Below are 27,429 nucleotides of genomic sequence, written 5' to 3'. Positions count from 1 at the left end.
CTGGAGATCAATGAGTTGACTCCTCCTGGCTCCCGATTTGCCGTGGGCGTGGCCGAGGACCCGGACGTGGGCAGCAACTCCCTGCAGGGCTACGAGCTGGAAACTAATAAGTACTTCAGAGTGGAGGTGAAGGAGAGCCAGGACGGCAACAAGTTCGCAGAGCTGGTGCTGCGCCGTGCGCTGGACCGAGAGAGCGAGCACAGTCTGCGTCTGATGCTGACTGCACTGGATGGCGGTGACCCGCCCCGGAGCGGCACCGCCCAGCTCTGGATCAACGTCACCGACGCGAACGACAACGCGCCCGTGTTCGCCCAGGACAAGTACCACGCGACCCTACGCGAGGACACGCCTCCGGGCTCGGCGGTGCTGAACGTCTCCGCCTCCGATGCTGACTCCGGAACCAACGCCCACATCACCTACAGCTTCGGGGAAACGCCGGCCAAGGTGCTTCAGAAGTTCATGGTAGACGCAGAAACCGGGACGATCACGCTGCAGGAGGCTCTGGATTTCGAGGACACGCGAGGCTACGCTCTGTTAGTGGAGGCAAAGGACGGGGGTGGTTTAGTGGCGCACTGCAAAGTGAAGGTGGAAGTTCTGGACGTGAACGACAACGCACCCGAGATCACGATTCTGTCGCTTTCGAGCCCCGTGCCCGAGGACGCGCCGGTCGGCACGGTCGTTGCTCTCCTCAACGTCCATGATCCAGACTCCGGCGAGAACGGTGAGGTGTCGTGCGAGCTGTCGGGAGAGGCGCCGCTGTCGCTCGTGGCGTCGTCGGGCGGCTCGTCGAAGGTGGTGACGGCGAGCGCGCTGGACCGCGAGCAGGCGTGCGAGCACCGCGTGACGGTGGTGGCCCGGGACCGGGGCAGCCCGTCGCTGTGGAGCAGCAGGGAGCTGGTGCTGGAGGTGTCGGACGTGAACGACAACGCGCCGGTGTTCGAGGAGGCGTCGTACAGCGCGTACGTGCGGGAGAACAACTTGGTGGGCGCGCTGGTGTTGCGCGTTGTCGCTCGGGACTCGGACGCGGGCGCGAACGGGCGCGTGAGCTACTGGCTGTCGGGCGGCAGCGCGGGCGCGGCGGGCGCGGCGCCGCTGGTGTCGGTGGAGGCGCGGAGCGGCGCGGTGTACGCGCAGCGCTCGTTGGACTACGAGCAGTGCCGCGAGTTCGCGGTGGCCGTGCGGGCGCAGGACGGCGGGTCGCCGGCGCGCAGCTCGACGGCCACGGTGCGCGTCTTCGTGCTCGACCAGAACGACAACGCGCCGCGGGTGCTCTACCCGCCGCCGGCATCGGGAGCGGCGTCGCCGGGCTCGGCGGGTTCGGCCTTCGAGGTGGTGCCGCGTTCGGCGTCGGCCGGCTACCTGGTGGGCAAGGTGGTGGCGGTGGACGCGGACGCGGGGCGCAACGCGTGGCTGTCGTACGAGCTGGTGCAGGCGTCGGAGCCGGCGCTGTTCCGCGTGGGGCTGCAGAGCGGCGAGGTGCGCACGGCGCGGGCCGTGTCGGAGAGGGACGCGGCCAAGCAGCGCCTGGTGGCCGTGGTGAAGGACCACGGCGAGCCGGCGCTGTCGGCCACGGCCACGCTGCACGTGGTGCTGGCCGAGAGCTTGCAGGAGGCGCTGCCGGAGCTGAGCGACAGAGACGATGTGTCCGAGCTGACGTCTGATCTAAATCTCATTCTCTTAGTGTCACTCTCTGTAGTGTCCTTGTTATTCGTTTGCACGGTCTTTTTTGCATTTTTCTTTAAGTGCCGACGGTCGAGGGGCCCTCCCATTTTTTTGACTTCTGATAAGGAACTGTATTCCAGCCTTGGCTCAAAAGCACCGTACAACTACTGCAGCAGCACGCTGCCCTTGCCCTACTCCTACGAAGTGTGTTTAGCCTCCGAGTCGGGGCAGAAAGACTTTACATTTTTGAGACCAGGGACTGCAGCACTGTCTGCTCGTCTCCTCGCCTGTGAACCCGGCTCAGGCACTCCGGCCGGGAAGGACCCTCCCAGCCCCGGGAGCTCGGACCAGGTGAGCTTCTGACTTAAGGTTTTTCTCTGTGGGCTTGTGTGAATCTTCTTAGGGTCTGGAGCACAGGTCCTATGGGGAGAGGGTGAGGGAGGTGGGGTTGTTTAGCCTGGAGAGGAGAAAGTTCAGGGGAGACCTTATCGCTCTCTACAACAACCTGAAAGGAGGTTGTAGCCAGGTGGGGGTTGGTCTCTTCTTCCAGTCAACCAGCAGTAGGACAAGAGTGCACAATCTTAAACTGCAGCAGGGGAGGTTTAGATTGGACATTAGGAAGAAATTCTACACAGAAATAGTGACTGGGCATTGGAATGAGCTCCCGAGGGAGGTGGTGGATTCACCATCCCTGGAGGTGTTTAAGAAAAGACTGGATGTGGCACTGAGTGCCATGGTCTAGTTGACAAGGTGGTGTTAGGTCATAGGTTGACTCCATGATCTCAGAGATCTTTTCCAACCCAATTGACTCTGTGATTCTGTGATTCTTTTTTCTCTCTTCTGCTGTCGGGGATTAGTGGGCCACCGGCAGAGCTCATAGTCGCTTCCTGGCGCACTGCTCAGTAGCTCAGGGACGTTGGGGTGTGAATGGGTGTGGGGGGTGTGTGTGTGTGACATCGACTGATCCTTTTGAACCGGCCAGTCTTATCTGCGAACTGACGATATTGCCCCGATTTTTGCAATGTTGTTAGTACTTCTCTGTCCTGGAGAGGACAGGTGCGAGTTTCACCGAACCGTAGTGGTGGGATGGACACGGGATGGAGAGGGGACAAAAGTGTCGTGGGGTCTGAAGCTGAGACAACCCTTTCACCTTGATCTAGCGACTACACCAATTGTCTCTGCCACATTTAAGCGGTTTCATGTGATAATGATGTGTCTATATCCACGTGTTCACTCAGTGAGGGAGTAATTCCGTAGTTCTCTGCCTTCCTTTCAAGCTCTATTCGAATAATGCCAGAGTGTCTTAGGCTGGGACTTGGCTTGAACCCGTCCTTGAAAGAATTCCTGGTGCTGTGGAAAGCGTCTTTCCCCTTAGCTGTCCTAGGTTTCCACTCCTCTCCCTGCAAACGCTGCTTTCAGGCGCTTTGAAGCGTCGTCTGCAATATTTGAGCTTCCCATCAAGGTGGAGGAGACATAAGGGCTCCAGATTAATCGAAATATGTAGGTGGAAATGTTCAGCCTTCCATGCCGTTCCCGAGACCTCTTCGCTGTACTCATCTCTCCGTTGTTTGGGTGTCCCGCTGCTGCTGGGATTAAACGAACAAGGTACTCTGCATACGAGTGTGTGCAATCGTATGGAGGGAAATTACTTGAGAACGGTGGTCCCCACGTTAGAGAAATTGTTCGGTAAACCGAGTTTAGGAAAGACACGAAATGGGCAGTGTTTGGAAAAAGGGTTCAGAGCTTCTTTCAGAGAAAATAAGCCGCTGAAGGCTGTTTAAAGATTTGTCTAGAAGAGCACAGGGGATTTTCTTTGGTTTAGATTATGTGTAAGAAAAAGATAATTCGGATTTGGTTGCCTATGAGAAAAGAAGTGCTCTGGGAACGTTAGATGACTAACATTGGATTTTATCGGTGCGAACGTTACACTTCTCTCACATTCTGCGGGCTAGTGATAAGAATGATAAATAGCGCTGATAAGGTTTATCTTTTGGCAATGATTGATAAGTAGAAAAGGAAATAGCTGAGCATGTGGAGAAGACGGACTGCGCCGACTCATTTGATATTGCTGTCTTCATATAAGCGCAGAAATTTTTCATCTCTGGGTGGATCCCGTGTGCTCACGGCAGTTATTAGAATTGTGCGGGGCGAGGACACGCGACAGAGTCGAGGTCATTCTCGCTCTGGCGAATGTCGTGTCTCCCACGTTGGTGCGGGTGATTTGCAGCCCCTACACAACGAGCTGAGCCACTACAAGTAGCGGGGTAACAAATAACCAGCCACAACGTTTCCCAACCGCTTCCGCAGAGCTTTAAAAGAAGCGAATGAACACGTGGGAGGTGATTTCAAGTTCGGTTTATTTCACGGACATCGCTGTCCCTTCTTTAGCAGCCTCGGCTGTGGGAAGACACATCTGGACGCTGTGTCACAGCCAGGTTTTGACAGGGCTCCTGGCGCTCCCTTATCAAACTTGCTCGTCCCCTTCCCATTACACCGTGACAGCTGAGCAGTTGTGCGAGTGTCGGACAACGAGGGCCGAAATTGGGGTCTTTTTATCAGTAGGGGTGCGCGAGAAGTCGGAAAACTCTGAGTATCACGGGTTGTTGATGACAGCAACAACCCCAAAGGCAGACAGGCAGCTCAGGAAATGGCTGATTTTCGCCCAGGAACTGCCGGTGCCGTGGTCTACACGGTGCCGTGACCTGCTGGGCTTTGCTGAACGGGAACGGGATCCATTCCCGGCCCCGGTGAGCCTATATGTCGCAGACCGTGATTTCCCTGAGTCTGACTGGTGGAAAAGGGTACCAGGGAGCGAGCTGGGAGGTGACGAGCGCAGGAGGGCGTATTAAACCTAGATTTTTACGATTTGTCGGGAAAGATGCCTGCTGGGATAGTGGTGGCGGTGGGGATCCCGCAGGAGGGACGGTGCTCCTTGGAATCCTGCGGCGGGAGCCTCCCCGCGGCGTGACTCTGTGCTGCAGCCGGAGGAGCTGCTCGTAACTCAGCAGCACGAAATCAGTGTCGTCTCTGTGCCGGCGACGCTGCTTTGGTGACACACTGAGCCGCCACGTCGCGACTCCGTGGGATGTCAGGAAGGGGCTAACCAAGCACTTGGGTGGGATGACCGGTATCCAGAAGGTCCTGAGGGACACTGGAAGCTGGTGCCTGTACTGGCTCCCCCTCGGCGCCCTGCATACCCCGGACGACCCTCCCCACTTCTCCTCCCGCCTGCTCCACCTCCCCTTCTTACTTCCTCTACCTCATTCTAACGAGGTGTTCCCAGGACACAAACACACACCAAAGACCCTACGTCTCCGTATCGCCCTTTTTGGCGTCATCCTCTCCGCCAACTCTTACACCTTCCTGCCCGCACACGCAGCCCCCGTGCCCCATCTACCCTGCCCCTGCCAGCGCTCTCCCAGCCCGCCTGTCCTTATAGCGGGGGTTCTGTCAGGGCTGTGCTCTCCCTTCAGGTTCTGCCGGCTCCAGCCCCGCTGTCCTCGGGCCGGGGTCGCCGTTCTCCCTCCGGCGGGGCTCGGCGGCGGCGGCGGCCCCGCGGAGGGGCTTTGGAGCCCTGCGCTCTGTGCAGTTATTGGCCGGGACTCTGTGTGCCGCTGTCGGCCAATGATGGAGCGGGGGGGAACTGGCGGCCCGGCCCCGCTCGGAGCCGGGATGAGGCGCAGACGGTCTCAGAGAGACTCTGGGAGTGAGTCACCGCCGAGCCCGCCGAGCAATGCCCGGCTCCCCGCCGCCGCCGCCGCTTCCCGGGGCCGCTGGGCAGCGGCATGACGGGGAGAGCTGAGGATTTCTAGCCGGGGCGGGGGGGCGAAGCGGAGAGCGCGGCCGTCCTGTGCGATGAACGGCGTTGCTGTAAGGAGCCGCGGGGTGACGACGGGGCAGGTACTGAGCCTCTTGCTTTTGTTCGGCGTTTCCGACTGGGTTTCCGCCGCGATTCGCTATGCGATTCCCGAGGAGGCGCGGAGAGGCTCCGCGGTGGGGAATGTGGTAGCCGACCTGGCGCTGGACCTCGGGCGGCTGCCGGGACGCCGACTGCGGGTGGTGTCCGGCGGCAACAAGAAGTACTTCGGGGTGGATCTGACGAGCGGGGCGCTGCTGGTGAGCGAGCGGATAGACCGGGAGGAGCTCTGTGGCGCGCTCTCTCCCTGCTCCCTCAGCTTTGAGATCGTGGTGGAAAACCCGCTGGAGCTGTACAGCGGCACCGTAGAGATCCAGGACATCAATGACAACGACCCGGTTTTTCCCAGCAGCCAGGCGAGGCTGGAAATCAGTGAGTCTGTGGCGGCAGGAGCGCGCTTCCCGCTAGAGAGCGCACAAGACCCCGATGTGGGAATTAACTCTTTGCAGACCTACCAGCTCAGCGCCAACCCGAACTTTGCGCTCGACGTGCAGACGAGGGTGGATGGCAGCAAGTACGCGGAACTGGTGCTAGAGAAGGAGCTGGACAGGGAGGAGCAGAAGGAGCTGAATTTGGTCTTGACTGCGCTGGATGGAGGCAGCCCACCACGGTCGGCCCATGTGCAGATCCACATTGACGTCGTAGATGCCAACGATAATGCCCCGGTCTTCAACCAGTCCACTTACAAGGCAAGTGTGAGGGAGAACACGCCCAGCGGAACTCTGGTCGCCAGGATCAGTGCATATGATCTGGATGATGGGCCCAATGGAGACATCGTCTATTCCTTCAGCAGCCACACCCCCGCCAAAGTACGGGAACTCTTTGCTCTGGACTCGGCCACAGGGGAGTTGAGGGTCAAGGGACAGCTGGACTATGAGGAAGCGAAGCTGTATGAGATTTACTTACAGGCTAAAGACAAGGGAGTCGTTCCTGGTGTGGCTCATTGCAAAGTGCTGGTGGAAGTTGTGGATGTGAATGACAATGCTCCAGAGGTGACAGTGACTTCTGTGTACAGCCCTGTGCCTGAAGATGCAGCTCCAGGGACAGTCGTAGCTCTGCTGAGTGTAACAGACTCAGACTCCCATGACAACGGCCAGGTGAACTGCTTCATTTCCCCTGGGATCCCGTTCATGCTCACTTCCTCACTCAAAAACTACTACACACTGAAAACAGAAGGAGCTCTGGACAGGGAAAAGGCATCGGAGTATAACATCACTATCACAGCCAGGGACTCGGGCTCACCACCCTTGTCAGCAGTAAAACACATCCTGGTGCAGGTGTCAGATGTCAATGACAATGCTCCCAAGTCTTCCCAGGACTCCTACGATGTGTATGTTCTGGAGAACAACATGCCTGGCATTCCCATCCTTAATGTGAGCGCCACAGATCCAGACCTTGGGCGCAATGCCCACCTCTCCTATAGCCTTTTGCAGGGTGACTCCACTGTAGGCCACCTCTTCTCCATCAACCGGGAGAACGGCACCCTCTACCTGCTCACCTCCCTGGACTACGAGGACCAGGTGGAGTTCAGCATGATGGTACAGGTCCAGGACGGCGGCTTTCCGCCTCTGGCCACTAATGTCTCAGTCAGTGTGTTTGTCACTGACGTCAATGACAATGCCCCAACCGTGCTGTACCCCCACCCCAACAGCTCCGCCACCTATCCCGATGTGGTGGCACCCGGCACTCCTGCCGGGCACATGGTCACCAAGGTGGTGGCGGTGGATGCAGATGCAGGGTACAATGCCTGGATCTCCTATACCCTGTTGCAGGCCACCGACCCCAGCCTCTTCTCAGTTGGGCTGCACACTGGGGACATCTTCACGGCCCGCCAGCTCCGCGAGGATGACCCTCCTCAGCACACGTTAGTCATCCTGCTGAAAGACCACGGGGAGCCCGTGCTGTCCACCACTGCCACTGTGTCCATCTCTGTGGCCGAGATGGTCAAGGAGGTGCTCACTGACCTCGCTGATGTGGCACCTGCCAATGACCCCAGGAAACATGTGACTTTCTATCTCATCCTGGCTGTGATTCTGGTCTCAGCAGCCTTCTTCATCACCATATTGTCTGTGGGCATCTTCAAGTGCTACAAGTGGAGGCAGTCAAAGGAGCTGTTCAACAGCTCCAGGAGTACCACATACAGGACACCAGGGCCCTTCCACCACATTGATGCTGTGCGGGGTGGCTTCACGCCACCCAACTTCTACCACCAGGTCTATCTCACCACGGACTCTCGCCAGAGTGATCTCCTGTGTAAAAAGCCCTTCACTTCCAGCCCCCTGGGGAGCCGTCAGAGCACCATAAGGAATGGTGAGCCAGGGCTGTACCACCAGATCGTGGGCACTGCCAGCCGGCTCCCTGCACCTGCCGAGGTAACGTAGCTCCTTCCTTGGCATCTCCCAGCACCGGGCAGAGCCACGGTTCATTTGTGCCGTACGTGTTTGGTGGCGTGTTGGGGTTGGGAGGGATGTCCAGTCGCGCCGTGCCTGTACAGAGTGGTCAGCTATGGCTGAACAGGTCTTCTTTGGAGTCACATGAGCTGTCCTGAGTGTCAGTGACATTTGCACTGTGCTGAGCGGGATCAAGTGAGTCAGTTTGCCCAGGTTGGCAGACATGTCTTTTGGATGCAGTTTTGGGTACGCCTTGCGTGAGTAACCGGTGGAGCCGGAGGTCAGCTTGCAACCACTTGTAAATCCTTGGCACAAAGTTTGTTGCTGATGGTATTTCCTTCCCTTTGCAATAGGAGAGCCGAGGGGAGCACTTGTACTGCTGGGAACACAGTGTCTCTGCATTGTGCCCTTGGGGGAAACTGAAGAGGTGGTGGTGCAAAGGGGGCTGGGAGCCACCAGCTGCCGGTGGGGGACCAGGGTGTCACTACCCACAGTGTAGCACACAAAGCTGAAGGATGATGGTGGTTCCTCTGTGTGACAGACCGTGGCCACAGAGCATCCCTCCCATCCGTGCTGCTCCTCATGTTTGACTCCTGATGCTTCTGGTTTTGTTTCCATGGAAGCTCTGTGATGGTGTTTGCTTCAGGGTGGAGGTGTGGGACTGCAGATTGTCCCAGTTGCTTGCAGGGCTCCACTGAGCTGGACTGTGGCTCTGAGCAGAATGGGGAGTCCTCCTCTCAGATGTTGTTCAAAAACCGTATTATAAGCTCTGCATGGTTTGTAATATGCTACCTCTGGGTGATGTCTGATGTCCTGACTGAGCAAACTGCAGGCAGGAAGGCATTTGTGCATGGCAGGCAGCTCCTGTGCTTCTTTCCCGATGGGAATTGTGCAGCTTAATTGGAAAGCTTTCAATTACAGGAGTGCTTCAATCCTCAGAGGGGAGGCCCGGTAATGGATCCAGTGGATGGGGGTGGTGGTGGATCTGGTGGGTTTCCAAGGTGGCTGGTGCTGGTGATTTGTCCTTCCTGGGAGGCTGTGAGTGAGAGCGACCGGCTCCTCAGAGCAGAAGGAAGTGAGGTGCAGCGGAAGCTGTGCACGGGTGTGAGGCTGCGTGTGCCGCCTGCTCAGTGTGGCCAAATTACAGACGGAGGCAGAAACCTCTCAGAATTATTTTATGCCTTTTTTTTCCCTTCCCCCCCCCCCCCCCCTGCTTGCGTCACTGCTCAGACTCAGCACTTCTGGTTTCTGGCAGGTGGGAATGGCTGCAGCAGCTGCAGGAGCAAGTGTTCCTGTGCACTGTGCAGGCTGTGCTCAGGTTGGGGACAAGGATGTCCCCTCGACCAAAGGGTCCTGGCAAGATGCCTCTGGGGGTGGGGGCAGCAAGTTGTTTGAGAGTGGGGTGGAAGGAGGTGACACCAGGCAGGCAGTAAGCCTGAGCCCTAGCCATGCCTCTCTCCTACTCCCCAGTACTACACTGGAAAGGCACTGGCAGTGAGAAATCAGCTGGGCTGGCACTGAGCCCTGGATTTTCAGTCTTTGTGGTGACAATAGCCCGTGTCAAGCCTGCAAAGGCTTTACACCTCTTTGCTTTGCTTTGCAGGACACAGCCAGCCCCCAAAACTGATGCAGAGGGGAGGGTGTTGGCCCTGTCTGTGCAGGCAGTGTGTCCTGCCATGAGGGATCCTACTCTGCAGGACCTCCAGTGATCCCTGGGTTGTCTGGGTTGGAGCCCTTCCACAGAGTGAGCTCTGGCCCTCTGGAATGAGGAACATTTCCTTGTCCATCCTAGACACCCATACCCTTCCTAGACACCCCATACCCTTTCTGCCTTGTCACTGTCCCTATCCCAGGCTTTGACAGGCTCAAGCAGCAGCAGGATCCCCTGTGTGAAACCCTTGCTCCAGCTCCTTGGTGATTGAGCCATCTTGGGACACTGGGTGGATTCTCCCAGATCGTGTGGGCTTCACAGGGGGCTTCTGCTGAGGCACCACAGCAGCACCAAACCCACTACCAGGGGCACAGCACCCTGTATTGCCGGCAGCATTGTCTGTCACCCTCCTGTGCTGTCTGAGGCCCTGGAATGGGAACAGGGCACATTCCAGAGTCAAGGTTATTGTGACAGCTTCTTGCTGGTGGCACTGCAAGATGCACCCCCAAAATAAGTACGTCCAAACATGTATTGGTCTGTATGTACCTTTATTGGTCTCTGTAGATCCCTGTGGAATCTTAAAGAGCCAATGCAGCGTTTTGCTTCACTGGCTCTTTAAGGAAGCCTTCTCCCCTCCTCCGGAGCGGGCAGTAGGTGGGACCCGCGCAGTGTTCTCACCAGTCCTCGCTGTGTCTCTCCCTGACTGGCAGCAGGGTGGTCCCGCCTCACGGCTCTTGGAATAGGCAGGGAAGTGCTGCAGAGGGGAGGGAGGACCCTCGAAAGCAGCACCTCCACCGTGTCTGTCCTTGCCAGAAGGATGGTGTCCCTGTCACCGTCCACTGTGCCGGGCACTGGTCCCCTCAGCCTCTCTCACCTGTTCCCTCAGGTCCCTTTGGTGCCCAGGTGGTGGGGGCAGGCAGGGTCCCAGGCAGGACCCCTGCCTGCCACACCACTGCAGACCCCAGAGTCTGTGTGCACCCAGGAGAGGGCAGGGTGGCCTTCAGTGCACCAGGGACAGAAAGGTGGAGAGGGACTTTTTGTAAGAGCATGTAGTGACAGGACATGAGGGAATGGTTTCAAGCTGACAGAGAGTAGGTTTAGATTAGACATTAGGAATAAATTCTTTACTGGGAGGGTGGGGAGGCCCTGGCACAGGTTGTAAAGAGAAGCTGTGGCTGCCCCATCCCTGGAAGTATTTAAGGCCAGGTTAGACAGAGCTCTGAACAACCTGGTCTATGGAAGGTGTCCCTGCCCATGGCAGGGGGTTGTAATGAGATCATCTTTCAGGTCCCTTCCAACCCAGGCCATTCTATGATTCTGTGACTGCACAAGGCTTCTGCAGGGATGTGAGCTGAGTTAACACCCTGCAGCTTGCCATCATCCTCAGTGACAGGGAGAGGAAGCAACTACAGTTTGCTCCCCTCTGGGGAGGCCGAGACCCCAGCTTTTGTCCTCGGATTGCTGGGCTGCAAAACTGTGTTTGCTGCAGAATGTCAATATGTGTGTCAGCCAGGTGGGAGGCTTGGGCCTCCTTCCCAGTCTGACATCCTGACCTGGTGTTGTGATTCAGTGGTGTTCTAGTGGCCTTGTTGTCTGTCTCTATGTATTTGCAAGTGATTTGGGTACTGTCAAGTCTGATCTCTTCCCCATCCCAGGGTGAGGAAGGGGTTCCAGTCAGGTGTGCTTTGGCAGCAATTGTATTCTGGCTTTGAATGGCTCACCTGTCTTTGCCTTCCTACCTTCAGCCTCCCCCTCCTCAGGTGGGCTGGCAGGGGTGGGCATCCCTGTTTCAGTGCGAGATCTCCTGGCTGGTGATGGTACTGGTGCCAGTGATGCCTCGCTCAGAGAGGCAATGATGGGGTGCAGGCAGCAGCCAAAGCATTAGCTGGGGGGGGAGAAGAGGGGTGGGAGAAGAGCCCTTGGCACCTCAGGGTTCTAACAAGCACCTTTTCATCAGGCATGAAAAGTCCTTTGGCGTGCGTTCCTGACAGCTGCCCTTTGTGTGTGGGCACGATGTGAAGCCCCCATTGTGGAAGGGGGAGCACACAGGGAGGGTTTGTACCTAGCTTCCAGGCTGCCAGGACGTGCAGTTTCCCTGTGAACGCAAAGCGAGCTGTCGGAGCAAGTGAGTCAGGCTGGCAGAGGGGAGGCCGGGGGTGGCAGCCCCGCTGTTGCCGGCTCAGGCCCCTGCTTCCCTCACCTCCGGAGCCACTGCTGGCCGAGAGGGGACGGAGCTCTCGGCCAATTGGGCGCTGATCTGAAGCGAGGGGGGGAAATCTGCTTCTCCCCCCAGCCCCCCTCCCTCCCACCTCCGCGCTGGGGCTGTGATTCAGTTCCCCTCCCCCAGCCCACCCCCTCTGCTCGGAGGCTGACAGCCGGAGCCGCAGCCTGCCGGAGCCCCGGAGCTGTTTTCCAAGCCGTGGAAGAGAGACCCAGGGATTTTATCGCAGTTCCTCAGTGCCTGCTGTGTCCCGGGCCAGACGCGCACGGACATGGAGAGTGTCAGCCTCCAGCGACCCGCCTGGAAATGGCAAGTACTGAGTTTGTTTTTGCTCTGCGGCTGGGGCCGGGTCTCCGGGCAGATCCACTACTCGGTGGTTGAGGAGTCAGAGGTGGGAACTGTGGTGGGGAACATGGCCCGGGACCTGGGCTTGAAGGTGGAGGAGCTGCCGGGTCGCAGGCTGCGCCTGGGCTCCGAGGAGAGCTCGCGCCACTTCTCCGTGCGCCTGGACAGCGGCACGCTGGTGGTGAGCCAGCGGCTGGACCGGGAGCGTCTGTGCGGAGCAGCTGCCAGCTGCGTGCTGTCGGTGCAGGTGCTGACAGAGAACCCCCTGCAGCTCTTCCGCCTGGAAGTGGAGATCCTGGATGTGAACGACAACTCCCCGAGCTTCCCCGCCGCTCAGCGCACCCTGCGCATCGCCGAGTCTGCCACGGTGGCCGCGCGCTTCCCCCTGGAGAGTGCTCAGGACCCCGATGTGGGCACTAATGCTGTGAGCTCCTACAGGCTGAGCCCGAACTCCCACTTCTCCCTGGATGTCAAGCAGCAGCCGGATGGCAAACTCTTCCCGGAGCTGGTGCTGGAGCGTGCCCTGGACCGGGAGGAGCAGCCAGAACTGCAGCTGGTGCTGACGGCCGTGGACGGGGGAAGCCCAGCCCGCTCTGGCACGGCACAGATAACAGTCCTGGTCCTGGATGTCAATGACAACGCTCCCACCTGTGACCGCACCACGTACAAGGTGCGAGTCCCGGAAAACACACCTGTGGGGGCCCTGCTCCTCCGGATCAACGCGTCTGACCCCGACGAGGGTCCCAATGGGGAGACACAGTACTCCTTCGGGGTTCACACCTCCGACTCGGTGCGGAGGCTCTTCTCCCTGGATCCCCACAGTGGTGAGGTCCGGGTGAGTGGGGCCCTGGACTTTGAGGAATCACCTTTCTATGAGATCTATGTGCGAGCCCACGATGGAGGGGTCCCAGAGATGGAGGGCAATTGTGTTCTGCAGGTGCAAGTGGAGGATGCCAATGACAACCCCCCAGAGGTGCTGCTCACCTCCCTGCTGAATCCAGTGCCAGAAGACACCCCACCAGAGACTGTCGTGGGGCTCTTCAATGTCCGGGACCGAGACTCAGGGGCCAATGGGGATGTGAGCTTGCAGATCTCCCCTGATGTGCCTTTTGCCATCAGGTCCCTTCAGAACCACTTCTCCCTGGTCACCCGGGAGAGCCTGGACCGAGAGTCCACCTCACAGTACCGAGTGGTGCTGATCGGCCGGGATGGTGGGTCTCCTGCCCTCACCACAACACTCACACTGCTCCTCAATATATCTGATGTGAATGACAACCCCCCACGCTTCTTGCAGCCCTCCTACGATGCCTTTCTCGAGGAGAACAACCCGCCTGGCTCCCTGCTGTGCACTGTCTCTGCCTCAGACCCTGACGACGGGGATAATTCCCGGCTTGTTTACTCCATAGTGAGCGGCCAAGTGCAGGGTTCCCCCATCTCTTCCTTTGTCCACATCAACCCTGACAATGGCAACCTCTACGCTCAGAGCACCTTTGACTTTGAGCAGCTGCAGGTTCTGCCGGTCTCTGTGGCCGTGCGGGACTCGGGGTCCCCCCCGCTCCATGCCAATGTTACTGTCTACATCTTTGTGCTGGACCAGAATGACCACCCCCCCACCATCCTGCACCCTGCCAGTGACAGCGATGTCTCGGCACCCCAGAGGGTCCCGCTGTCTGTCCCACCGGGCTCCCTGGTCACCAAGGTGACAGCGGTGGATGCGGATGCCGGGTACAACGCCTGGCTCTCGTACCGGCTGTTACCACAGTCCACCGACCCCTCCTTGTTCCACATGTCTCTGCACACCGGGGAGGTGCGGACGGCACGTGCCTTCCAGGACAGCGACATGGCAGTGCAGCAGCTCGTTGTCCAGGTGACGGACAACGGTGACCCACCGCTCTCCACCACCGCCACCATCACTGTGGCCCTGGAGGAGGCGGCCCCGGAGGAGAGCTACAAGCCTCGGGACTTCCTGGCTGGTGCCAAGGAGAAGCCCGACCTGACCCTCTACCTGATCATCGCGCTGGCAGCCGTTAGCACGGTGGCACTGGCCACTGTCACCGTCCTGGCCGCCAGATGCCTCCGGCGCAGGGGCCGCGCCGCTGTCTCACCCTACTGCTGCTGCTGGCTCAGCGAGTCGCCCTCCCGGGACTTCTTCAAGCACTCCAGCCCCAAGCTCCAGCTCAGCTCCGACGGCACCCTCAAGTACATGGAGGTCACGCTGCGACCCACCGACACCCAGTCCCAGTGCTACAGCACCTGCTTCTCCCAGGGCTCCGAGGGGAGCGACTTCACCTTCCTGCGGCCTTGCCCACCCTCCGCGACCTTGCCGAGGGAGCGCGGGTCTGTCCTGCCGGCCGGCGGCACGCTGCGGGAGCGCGCCCAGGTGAGCGGCCCCGGGTCTGTCCTGCCGGCCCGCGGTACGCTGCGGGAGCGCGCCCAGGTGAGCGGCCGCGGGTGTGTCCTGCCGGCCGGCGGCGCGCCGCGGGAGCGCGCCCAGGTGAGCGGCCGCGGGAGCGCGCCCAGGTGAGCGGCCGCGGGGTCGCGGCCCCGCCGAGCGCGCGGAGCCGCCGCGCGGGTTCGCGGCGCGCGGCAACGGCCCGCGGGCCGTGATTGGCCGCCGTGTTGCTGTCCGGGCAGAGCGGCGCGCCCATTGGAGGGCGGCGCGGCGCCCGCAGCCAATGGCGGCGCGGCTGCGCCGGGCCCCGGCGCGGCCCCGCCCCGCCGAGCCGCGTCCGCCCCAAACAATGAATGGGAGCGGCGAGCGCTGAGCGCGGCCCCCGGCGCGGAGGGCATCGCTGCCCGGCCGGCCACCCGGCAAGGATGCCGAGGGCAGGGCAGGCGCGCCGGTCCCTGGGGCTGCCGCGTGTCTTCTCCTTCTGTTTGTTCTTGCACAGCTCCTCCGCTCAGATCCGGTACAGCATCCCGGAGGAGCTCACCCGGGGTGCCTTTGTGGGCAATATCGCGAAGGACCTGGGCACCGATGTGGCGAAGCTGGCGGCAGCTAATCTGCAGGTACTGTCTGATTCGGATTCCCAGTACTTCTCTGTCAACGTGAACACCGGTGTTATAATGGTCAGCGAGCGGATAGACCGGGAGCAGCTCTGCGGGCAGAACCCACGCTGCTTCCTCCACTTGAAACTTGCCATCGAGAACCCAGTGGAGTTTTACCGCATTGAGGTGGAGATCCTGGATATCAATGACAACCCCCCGGAGTTCCCCAGTGAGGAGGTTTCCCTGCGCATCTACGAGCTGGCGTCTCTGGGTGCCCGCTTCCCCATCCAGCCTGCCCAGGACCCTGACGTGGGCACCAACACCTTGCAGACCTATCACCTGAGTGCCAATGACAACTTCAACCTCAACGTGAAGGCGCGCACTGATGGTGGGAAGTTCCCTGAGCTGGTGTTGGAGCGGGCCCTGGATCGGGAATTCAGAGCTTTCCATCACTTGGTCCTGACTGCTGAAGACGGGGGCTCTCCCCCACAGTCCAGCAAGATACGCATCACTATTCAGGTCCTGGATGCCAATGACAACCACCCTGTCTTTGACAGACCATCCTATGGAGCCCGTTTGGTGGAGAACTCGCCGCTGGGCACCCTCGTGGTGAAGTTAAATGCCACCGATGTGGACGAAGGACCCAACGGAGACATCCGCTACTCCCTCAGCAGCCACAACTCGGCTGCCTTACGCCAGATCTTCGCCATCGATGAGCAAACTGGGGAGATTCGTGTCCAGGGCAACCTGGACTTCGAGGAGGCGACGGTGTACGAGATCGAAGTGGAGGCCAAGGACATGGGGTCGCCCACGATGGAGGAGCACTGCAGCGTGGTGGTGGAAGTCACTGATGTGAATGACAACGCACCTGAGGTCATTCTTACCTCCTTCTCCAGCTCCCTGAGTGAGGATGCCCTGCCGGGCACAGTGGTGGCTGTGATACACGTCAGAGACAGGGACTCTGGGGAGCAGGGCAAGGTCCTGTGCCACGTGTCTCCGGATCTTCCCTTCCAGCTGCGCAAGGACTACGAGCACCAGTACTCGCTGCTAACCAGCACCCGTTTGGACCGGGAACATGTTGCCTACTACAATGTCACAATCTCTGCCTCGGACCTGGGCAATCCCCCACTCTCCCGCCACACCATCTTGCCAATCACCCTGACAGATGTCAATGACAACGCTCCCCAGTTTGAGCAAGGATCCTATGAAGTGCTGGTGGCAGAAAACAATCCAGTGGGCAGCGTGCTGGTTACGGTCTCTGCTGCTGACCCTGACTCGGAGCAGAATTCCCGCCTCTCCTACTCCATCCTGCGAGCTGGTGGGACAGATCCAGGCCTGGATCCTACTCGCTACCTCTCCATACATCCCACGAGTGGGCAGGTCACTGCCAAGTTCCCTTTTGACTATGAGCAAACCACCTATCTCCAGTTCCACGTGGAGGTCTCTGATGGTGGCTCCCCGGCCCTGAGGAACAGGACGCTGGTTCATGTTTTTATAGTGGACCAGAACGACAATGCCCCACAGGTGCATTTCCCCAGGGCTGGGGAGGACTCCGCTGCTCAGTTCCGAATTTCCCCCTCCATTGCCCCTCCTGCTCTCATCACCAAGGTGGTGGCAATAGATGCAGACTCGGGGCGCAATGCCTGGCTATCCTACCACCTCGTGGAAGCCACAGACCTGGGGCTTTTCAGCGTGGCCCTGCGTTCCGGGGAGGTCCGGATCACGCGGGCTCTGCAGGACACGGACGCCTCTGCGCACGAACTGCTGGTGGTGGTCCGGGACGCCGGGGAGCCCCCACTCTCCACAGCCGTCACACTGGTGGTGCTGGTGGAGGAGAAGGGTCCCGAGGCCCTGCAGGGCTCCGAGGGTCGGGCTGCTGACGGTGGGGGATTGCCCACTATCACGCTTTACCTGATTGTATCCCTAGTGCTCATCTCCACCGTCTCGCTGGTGGGACTGGCGGTGCTGGGCGTACGGTGCCTCCGGCGGGGCTCTGCACCTGCCAACCAGGGCTGCTGCGTGGAGAGCGTGAACACGCTTCAGCCCCCTCCCAGCCACATTTTTGGGCACTTGCACTATGAGCCTAAGCAAGGGGACACCGTGATGGGCGTGCAGGTGACAGCAACAGCTCCCCCCGCCCCGCGTTACCGCTCCTGCTTCTCGCCGGTCTCGGATATCAGCGAGTTCATGTTTGTGAAACCCTCCGCGGATCCTCCTCCCCTGTACAGCGAGGTGAGCTTGGGAGTGTGTTCTCCAGCCTGACTGCAGCCTCGGTGTGTGCAGGGCTCGGCACCGAGCCGGCTCGGGATGCGGGACCCCCAGCTGGCTTTGGGCAGGGGGTGCGGCCGGTACCCGCTGCCAGCAGCCGGGCAGGACGGAGCGGGGTTCCCGCTGCCGGGAGTCCCCGGCGCCCTCCCGGCGCTGCGGGGGCGGAGTGGCGGCGGCGGGGGATGGGGGGGGCTACGCCGTGCGTATTTTGGGGAAGGCGGTGAAAAGGAGAAGGGGAGGAGGAGGGAGAGAAAAAGGAGGAGGAGGAGGAGGAGGGGGCTGTGGAGAGACGTAAAACTGTCACTCGGTCCATCCCCTCCGCTCGCCGACTTTGTGTGTCTTTGCGTACCGAGAAGCGGTTCATCCGGCCGGGCTGCGCTCGCCCCCCCCCCGCCCCCTCCATCCTTCCCTGTCCGGCTCCGGCGGCTCCGGCGGCGGCTTCCTCCCTGCACAGCCCGCTCGGACCCCCCCGGGGCGCGGGGGTTCCGGCGGCCGGGGCCGGCAGCGGGGGCGGGGAGGCGGGGGAGGCTGCGCGGAGCCGCCGCCGCTCCGCTCCGCGCGGCTCCGTTCGCACACCCGGCACGGGATGCTCGCGGGACGGAGTTTGCCATGGCAGCTCCCGCTGCTGCTCGCAGCTCTCTCCTGCTTGGCGGCTCCCAGCTGCGCCCAGCTCCACTACTCCGTGCCCGAGGATCGAGAGCCGGGCTTCTCTGTGGGCGACCTGGCCAAGGACCTAGGGGTGGAGGTGCGGAGCCTGGCCGCCCGCAACCTGCGCCTGGTGAGCGAGGGTGGGCAGCGGCACTTCCAGGTGGACCTGGCGGCAGGTGTGCTGCTCCTCGACAGCAGGCTGGACCGGGAGGCACTGTGTGGGCAGAGCCCCACGTGCTCCCTGCACCTCCAACTCGTCATGGAGAACCCCCTCCAGCTCCACCGTGTTGAGGTGGACGTCCTCGATGTGAACGACAACGCGCCCCAGTTCCCCAAGCCGGAGGTGGTGCTGGAGATCACTGAGGTAGCCAACCCTGGGACTCGGCTACCCTTGGAGGTAGCAGAAGACCCGGATATGGGCTCCAACTCCATCTCCACCTATGAGCTCAGCCCCAGCAAGCATTTTGCCCTGAGCATCAATGTGAGAGGGGATGGTGTTAAAATGCCTGAGATTGTACTTGAAAAAGCACTGGATAGAGAGAAAGTGCCTGTTCATCATCTAACACTGACAGCCCTGGATGGAGGGAATCCAGTGAAATCTGGCACTGCCAAGGTTACCATCCATATCCTGGATGCAAATGACAACCCTCCTGTCTGTGACCCACCCATATCCAAGGTACACCTGGAGGAGAATGTGCCAGTGGGCACTCTGGTCACCAAGTTGAATGTCACCGACCTGGATGAAGGTCCCAACGGGGATGTGGAATATTCATTCAAAACCAGCAATAACGCACCTGGTAAATTCACTAAGCTGTTCTCCTTAGATCCCCGGACAGGGGAGATCAGAACCAAAGCCCTGCTGGATTATGAGGAATCCAGTGCTTATGAGCTAGCGGTTCGAGCCAGGGACAAGGGATCCCCAGCCATGGAAGGCCACTGTCACCTGCGAGTGGAGTTAATTGATATCAACGATAACAGCCCAGAGATTGTGCTGACTTCTGTCTCCAGCCCAGTGCAGGAGGATGCAACCCCAGGCACTGTGATTGCCCTCATCGGTGTGAAGGACAGCGATTCCGGTGACAACGGGCAGGTCCGTCTGCAGATAGCAAAAGAGCTCCCGTTTAAACTGGTGTCATCTTTTAAAGAGCATTTCTCACTGGTCACAAGTGGTCCCCTTGATCGGGAGAAGGCCAGTGGATACAACATCACGGTGAGGGCTGTGGATTCTGGGTCCCCCCAGAGGGCCACACAAAAAACCTTTTACCTCCACATTGCTGACGTGAATGATAACGCCCCGAATTTCTCCAGCCCTTTTGATGCAGCTCACGTTCAGGAAAACTCCCTTCCTGGAACTTCTGTCTTCTCAGTGTCAGCATCTGATCCTGATGAGGGTAGCAATGCCAAGCTGTCTTACTCCATCCTGGATAATGGGATGCAGGAGGTACCCGTCTCAACCTACTTCCGAATAGACCAGGACAACGGCACCATCTACACCGTGCGAGCTCTGGATTACGAGCAGGACAAGGTGTTCCAGGTGCCTGTGGAGGTGAAGGATGCTGGGTCTCCTGTGCTGAGTAGCACTGCTGTGGTTCATGTGTTCGTCCTGGATGAGAACGACAATGCTCCCAACATTGTCTATCCCTCTGTCCCCAAGGGCTCTGCCTTCCACCAGGCCATCCCAGCCTTGGCAGAGCCTGGCTATCTGGTCACCAAAGTTGTAGCAGTGGATGCTGATAGTGGCCATAATGCCTGGCTGTCCTACCAGCTGCAGGAGACGGCTGAGGCTTTGCCTTTCCAAGTGGAACGCCGCTCTGGAGAGATAAGGCTTGCACAGGCTCTCAGGGAGTCAGAAGATTCCCACAGGCTGGTGGTCGAAGTGAGGGACAATGGCACACCGTCCCTCTCGGCCTCCGTGGTAATAGTCATTTCTCCGGAGGAAAACAGCGTGCAGGACTTCTCCAAGTCCTTGGACCTCCCGCAGTCTTCTCCCAAGGATACCAACGTAACGCTTTACCTCATCATCTCCTTGGTGTCCATTTCCCTCGTGTCCTGCGTGATGTTAGCTCTGGTGGCTGCCCGGTGTCTCAAAGCTGGCAGTGCCAGCTGGACCTTGGCGGGTTGCTGCCGGGGGACTGGCCGCAAGCCCGCCTCCCATTTCCGAGGGCAGATGAAGCCAGATGGCTTCATCAAGTACCTGGACGTGGGAGGAGCGGGTTTGACCTCCCAGGCACAGAATTACACCTCTTGTTTCTCGCCCATGTCTGAGCAGAGCGATTTCCTCTTTGTAAAGCCTTTCAGCCATTCTAGCACTGCGGAGACCGTGGCTGCCTATGAGCAGGTGACCAGCACCTTAGCCAGTCCCTGCGATGGGGTAAGAGATGGCTGTTTCTTGCTGTCCTCTCTGCTAAGTGCAACAGTCTGTACTATCCAGGCCAGCTGGCTCTTCTCTGTCTGCCCTTCCTCCTAAGAAAGTGGCCTCGGGGAATGTGTGTCACCGTCACCTCCTGGGAGGGGGCAGGTGAAAGTTTTGGCTGGGCTGGGTGGAGCTGGGGGACGGGGCTGAGCAGCACTATAGAATCAGAGACAGCGTGTCTGTGTCAGTGGAGAGTTTCCTCTTGGCCCCGTTCATACTCATTTCTTTTTAAAGTGATTCTTAGCGTGGTCAGGGACATGTTTTTTTGGGGGGGGGATTAACTTCTTGATTCCATTTACCCCCTTTGTTCTGCCCGGCATACAAACCACGACACGGGAGATGTTACGTGGAAGAAAAGTCTGTCAGTGTTTCTTTCGCTCAGTTTTAGAGGTGCACTGTAGAAATTTCTCATTTCTTAACCTCCAAGTGTTATTAATTACTGACTGTGCCCCAGCAAGGGATCATTTTTCAGCTTGAGCAAGGGGCTGAATTCACTATTCAGCACTGAACTACCGAAATGTCAGTAGTGGCATTATTCACAAAGATCCTGGTAACCTTATGTGCCCTTGGGCTTGCAGAGGCTGAGGCAGCGGCAAGCTTTGAAAACTTGAGCTACTTGTACTCAGATGCCTAAATATAGATGTAGGTGACTGTGTTTAGCTGTAGCTTTTATAACTTGGGGATATAAAAAGTAACGCAATTTTGTGTCACAAATGCCTGCCCTAAATTTGAAAATGGTAATTACAACAGGAACTCAAAATATAGATTGGGAAGGGCTTCTTTAGTGGGGGATTGTGTGTCAGCATGTGCAAAAATGTGTATCTGAAATCTGGAGGGCAAGTATTTAAACAGCTTCATTTGCATGCGGCTTGGGGACCACTGGGGCATCTATTTCAGGGGAGTAATTTATTCTAATATCTTCTTTCATGAGGATCATCAAAGCTGCAGAGAAATTAATAAAAGCACATCTACTAAATAAAAAATCTAGGTCAGCTCTGCCCTGTCTTCACTTTTCCTTAGTAATTGCATGTACAAGCAGAATAATCCTATAAAACTGATGTTCCATTGTGTGGACTATGAACAGCTCATTCCTAAAATAACTGAGAGGAGTGTTGTCCTTTCCAGGTAGTATGTCATCACTCTGGAGTTAATCAAGATTTAATTATTATTATTATTTAATTATTTAATGAAGAGTTCATTATGATTTTCGGAAGTGTGTGTCTTCCAGACAGAAAACAGCTCTGCTATTTAGTGTTTTCCACAAAGGCGTAATTCAAACAGGAATAAGCAAGCATGCTCCATGTCCTTCCTTATTTACAGAATGTTCATTGTCTGGTGGTAAAATAACATGGGCAGAAAGTGATACGGGGGCTTCTTAATGAGGTTACAAAGTGTGCTGTTGTGTCTGAAGGTTATTGTGTCTCCTAAACAAATAATGCTTTTTCCTCTTGCTGTCGGAAGTTCATTCTTTTCTCTGTGGACAGAAAAATATTGTCGTGCTCCAAGGCCACAGCATCTAGGAAAAGTCATTCAAATACAATGTATGAAAATAAGGTCTCAGGCAGGCTTTTTTAAGGACAGAAGGAGGAGAAATTAGGAAGGTCTGTTCCCATTTTACCTTAGAGCATTAAAAGCATCTTCCTCAGTATCAATTAACTCTGCCACCCCCACACCCCCCCTTCCTCCTCCAAGCTCATTACTGTGGTACCACTGCTCCTGCTGAATTGATGCCCTTATCAGTTTATTTCATGCTTCATTTCTTTCACAGCCTGGTTTCCTGAGCTGCTTTGGAAGATCATTCTCTGAACAGTTTTTGTCATGCTTTTCAGTATTCATGCTGGTTCAGAAATACTCAAGAAAGAGGGAGGGGGGAGCTTTCTCTTTGTTCTAATTGATTTGCTTCACTTGGAAGGAACATGCTGATATTCCAGACTGAAATAATCCAGGATCAGCTCGCTTTCATTTTTCAAAGGAAAGAATGGAGGTATTAAAACTCTTATTTTTCTCTGCAGCAAGCTCAGCCCAACACAGACTGGCGCTTCTCTCAGACCCAGAGACCTGGAACAAGTGGGTAAGTGCCTCTTTCTCTATTTTTGTGTGGGGTGAAGGTTTCTTTCCTTTGTGTGCCACTTTCTGTGATGGAAAGTCCCTGACTGGCAGCTCTGAGAATGGGTGTCCCCCTGTGACAGCTGTTGTTGGCAATGGTGTGTCTGGGTTTGGTGTCCACACCTCAAGGAGGACAGTCAGGAACTGGAGAAAACTCCAGATGAAGTTGTGAGATGGTTAAAGGACTAGAAAATATGTTTCACAGAGAAAGGCCTCTTCTCTACAGCAGATTTTGAGCATGTAAACTAGATTCTGAGTCCAAATTCTTAATTCCTCTCCTCGCACAGAGGCCACTGCAAATCCCTGGAAAACATTCCCCTTACCAGTCCTGGAGCTCTGTGCTGCTGAAGTGTATTCACAGAATCACAGAATGGGTCAGGTTGGAAAGGGCCACAGTGGGTCACCTGGCCCAGCCTCGCTGCTCAGGCAGGGTCATCCTAGAACACATGGCACAGGATTGTGTCCTGACAGTTCTGGAATATCTCCAGGGAGAGAGACTCCACCACCTCTCTGTGAGGTGTGTGTGAGGTCAGAAAGGATGAGAAGCCCCAGCAGCAGAGCAGAGACCTGCCTCCCAAGTGAGTATCCCTGTCTTGCCTCTGGCCCAACAAAGTTTGCTTGTCTTGGGCCACAGTGAGAGGCCACTGACAACCAAATGTTGTTCTTTGCCTCTCCCATCTTCCCTCCTGGTTCATAAGCAGGGCCAGGGCTCCTCTTCAGAGGGTGAACTCCCTTCAGTACCATGAGGATAAGGAAGAACTTGAACTGGGAGTCCACCTTCCTCCATGAATACCCCAGCCAGAGGTTATTGTGCATGAGGAGGTGGCTCCAGGATGATTTATATGTGAAAAGGTTATATCTTTTGGGGCATACCCAAAGATTATACCCTTGGGAGTAAATTTGGATGATATGCTTCCTTATCTGACTTGGTCAGGCACTGTGTCTCTGTGCTTTGTCATTCCTGGTGGTCACTTGGGCAGCTCCCATGGAGGTTTAAATAGTGTCATGGAAGTGTTGGGTCCTGGATTTTGGTGTCAGAGCTTGCAGTTAAACATCTGCAGTGGCTGGTTCTGTCTGAGTCTTTCCCTGGGTCTGGCTCGATAATTTGGCTTATCAGAAAATTAAGAGATTGCTGTAGCCAACTTGTTGAAGTGATTAAACTTTGCTATTAGGCTCTTCTAGCTGATAAAGCTAAAATGGAGTGAGGGTTTGATGTAATTAGATAAAGTGCTCGTGCTAGAAACCAGCCATGGACTTTAAAACAGAGCTATGGCTGGAAGAGTTTTCTCAGAGGTCTGTTGAATTCCTCATCAGTGACAACATTTTAATCAAGGAAAATCTTTCTAACCATTTCTGCTCCACTTCAGATGACAATTAACAAAGCCCTGTTAATGCAGAAGTGCACCACGGCTGCTGTAATAGTTTTGTTATGAGAAGGCAGTAAATGAGCCCCACCAGAGCAAGCTCTGCTGCTCCCTCTTCCAGCATCCTGCTGGGGCCTCTTCAAGGCAGAGAGCTGATGCAGTCCAGACTTCCTTAGCTCAGTGACAGGGGCCTTTTCCCAGGTCGTGGGACAGTGACACTCACCCCAGCTCCCAGCCTCTGCCTGGAGCTCTTTGCAAGCTCCATCCCCTTCCTAAGTGGGAGCAGCAGCGTGTGGAGTGGGAAGAGAGGGGACAGGAGGAGAGGCAGCCTCAGACTGTTTGTGGGGAGCTGAACTATCATGGCATGTTAGTTCTGGTGCATGAGCCATGATGTTACTTACCCCTGGGTGCCCATGATAGTCCCTGAAACAGCTGCTCATAGAATCACAGAATTATTTGGGTTGGAAAGGACCATAAAGCTCATCTCATTCTTTTCTCTGCCGTGGGCAGGGACACCTTCCCCTAGAGCTCAGAGCCCCCTGTCAGTGCCTGTTGTGGCAGGGGATCCCATAGCACGGGTTAGACCCCTGGGTTTGGAAAGAGACTTTGCCCAGGCACAGGCTGGTGCTGAAAAACTGAAAAAACTCAGTGGATTTGAACCCCTGCTGGTTTTTCCACTTGCCTGTGTCCCCACCTGCAGTGAAACAGCTCTTGCTGATGTTTTTTTCCCGGTTCCTTTCATCCTGTTATAAGTTAAATCAAGGGGATGTTTTTATTCTAAACCTGTGGGACAGTACTAAAGGATGGAAATAGAAAGTGCTCCCATATGTTCAATGTCCAGCCCTGACACCTCTCTAGTGATCAAACAGGCAAATCCTGGAAAGCAGCCCACTCCCCTTTGTGCTCTTCCCAGTGTTTTGATGCCTGGTGTGTGAATTCCCCGGGCTCTGGTTGGTAGTACAGTTATTAAAGAGGGGGCAAGGGCAGCTGCCTGAGCCTGTTGCTCTCTGTTAAATCCTGTACAACTGCTTCTCCTGCTGACAGGTGAACCTCTGAAGCACCATGAGCTCTCTGAACTGCAGGGCTCTGCTGGGAGCTTGGGGAACACAGCCCACCTCTTAGCTGAAAAGGAAAAAAAGTGGGATGTGCTCTTAACTCTATTTGACCCAAATTAACAACAATACAAACACGGCAGCTTAGGCCAGTGGTTTGGATGGATCCCAGAGGGAGTCCAGCACTGACCCTAAGCCAGAAAGCAAGCTTAAACCCATGTTGTGATTTCTCCCTTGCTGTCTCCACGGGAGCTGGAGAAGAAACAATCCTGTCTTAGCATAGCCCTGCCCATCAAAACAAATCCCACATGTCTCTGAGCACCTGGAACCAGGCAGAACAGGGAAAGCTCAGTAAGACAGGGACTGGCTCTTGATCTCGAACGTTGTTGCTACGGGACAACAAAGGGAATCTGCTCTTTGTTCTGAAACGCGGGAGAGGAGCTCTGGTGCACATGCTCAGGAAATAGGAGCTCAGTCAGTCTGCTCTGAAAATGTGGTAGGGAGGCAGACCTGAGCAAAGCAATTCTGAATTAATCTTGTTTGGGAAAAACAGGAGGATAGATTAATTTAATGATGCTCGTGTTTTGGTTTCTAAGAAAACAAAGCCCCCGTGCTGTCGCTGGGCAAATGTAAATGAACCCAGGCTGATTCCGAGCAGCAGATGCCACTCCCAGACAAATCAGATCAGTGGCTGAAGTGGAGATTACAACAATGGATTGTCCAATGAGGAGTAAATGTACAGTCCAGCATCGTGGCAGGATATCCCTGTGGGGTCATCAGTGTGGGGTTTCCCTGCGAGGAAGGGGGATCGTGTATGGGGGGAGAACACGAGGGACCCATCTTGTTGTTTTGGTTTGGTTTTTGTTGTGCCTTGCACATTCATGGTGCTTGCCTGACCGCAGCTGCTCTTTGTTTTGATCTCTGTGTGATGGTTTGTTCAGGAAAACACCTGGCTGAAGTCAGGATTTCCTTCCTGGAGGAGCGGGGAGGGCTCTGTGTGTCTCACAGGTGGGCACAGGAGGGTGGGAAGAGCCGGTATGTCCTGGGCATCTTGTGGGAAGAGTGAGGACGATTCTGGGCTCTATGGACAGGCTGGAAGGAGATCCTGGGCAGGAGACACCCCAGAGAGTGTGGCAGGGGACTCACCAGGAGGTGGGAAGCTGTGTGAATATCCCTAGCAACCCCAGGGGAGGGAGGAGCAAAGCATGATAAGAAGGTACACAGTGCCATTTCACACCCCCTTCTACTTATCTTCTCCAATCCTGAATCTCCCTTTGTTAATGCTTCCCAAAGCTGTTGCTGGCCAGGCTTCCCCTCCCAGGCTGAACACAGCCAATAGTGATGTTCACTTCACTTGCTCATTAAACAGCATCTCGGCTGCTTTGTCTGACCCCATCCATCATTCCCCCCCACGCCCAAGGGGTTTGGGGCTGATAGTGCAGATGCTGCAGCAGTGCCCACAGGAGAGCTGGGAAGGAAAAGAGGGATTTTTTTTTTCATTCTTTATTTTGTTTTCATGCAAGAACTCCAGGACTTGGGCTTGCAGGACTAACCACAGCCTGCCTGTGTGTGCTGGGAGGGGGGTAAAGGTGTCCCAAGAAGCTCTCAGGAGCACTCTTGGGGTTCAAAGCAAGTAACACCAAGGAGGGGATTGTGGTGTGGTTTTGGGGTGCTCAGGATGTCCTGCATGACATATGTGTGTCTGGGTGGGACATCACAGAACAGGCAGCAACTGGAACCAGAGGATGAGACAGAGGGAGACACGGATGTTCGTGGGCTTACACAGCACGGGGGTGGATACCCAGCACAGAGACAACTGGCCACAACTGCAGGCTTTAGCCACATCCTTCCTAAAAATAAACACTTGCTAAACCAGGAGCCACAGGGATGTCTGTGGGTGTTGTAAACCTCTAGGAATTTACTTTGTGAGTTTGTGTTGTGTTCTAGTGGAGCCAGCAGCAAGCGAAATGCTTACTCCAAAGCACATGCACAGGGCCACCAGTGGGGCTGTCCAGGTAAACACTGACCCCTTTACCTTCTGCTCATTCATGGAAAACATGTGGAAACACGCCAGGGCACATGCCAGGCAGAGGTGCTGGACAAACTGCAGCTTCTCATTGAGGGGGGCAAGAGGAGCAGCAGAGAGAACAGCCACTGTGGGAAGTTTAGGAAATAATTATAATCCTCAGGTTTCCATCCCAAATGCACCCAGGGGTTGAAGCCAGCAGTGGTATTTGCTTTGCCTGGTGTGGTTCCACATGTTTTGCTGGTGAATTAGAAAGGTCTTTGGGCTGAAATTCGCGCTTCTTCTGACTGGGTTGTTTTTGCCTGCCTGTTCAGTGTTGAGTATTTAGTGACTCCTCCCCAGCTCCTGCAGCATGTGGAGTGTGGGGCTGCTCTAAACT

At 56.6% G+C, this 27,429-nt stretch overlaps 1 protein-coding gene across 1 annotated transcript in view; it reads left to right on the top strand.

Annotated features, from left to right (window-relative positions):
- The window catches only part of LOC116794575, an 88,031-nt gene that overhangs the window by 45,693 nt on the left and 14,909 nt on the right, over positions 1 to 27,429 (top strand). The window contains 1 exon segment of the mRNA XM_032703347.1: positions 22,515 to 22,573. Within this exon segment, the coding sequence (XP_032559238.1) occupies positions 22,515 to 22,573 (59 nt within the window).

The sequence above is a fragment of the Chiroxiphia lanceolata genome, chromosome 15 (genome assembly GCF_009829145.1).
Source record: "Chiroxiphia lanceolata isolate bChiLan1 chromosome 15, bChiLan1.pri, whole genome shotgun sequence".
Lineage (NCBI taxonomy): Eukaryota > Metazoa > Chordata > Aves > Passeriformes > Pipridae > Chiroxiphia > Chiroxiphia lanceolata.
The sequence above is the reverse complement of the archived record's forward strand: the minus strand, read 5'-3'. Positions and strand labels throughout refer to the sequence as shown.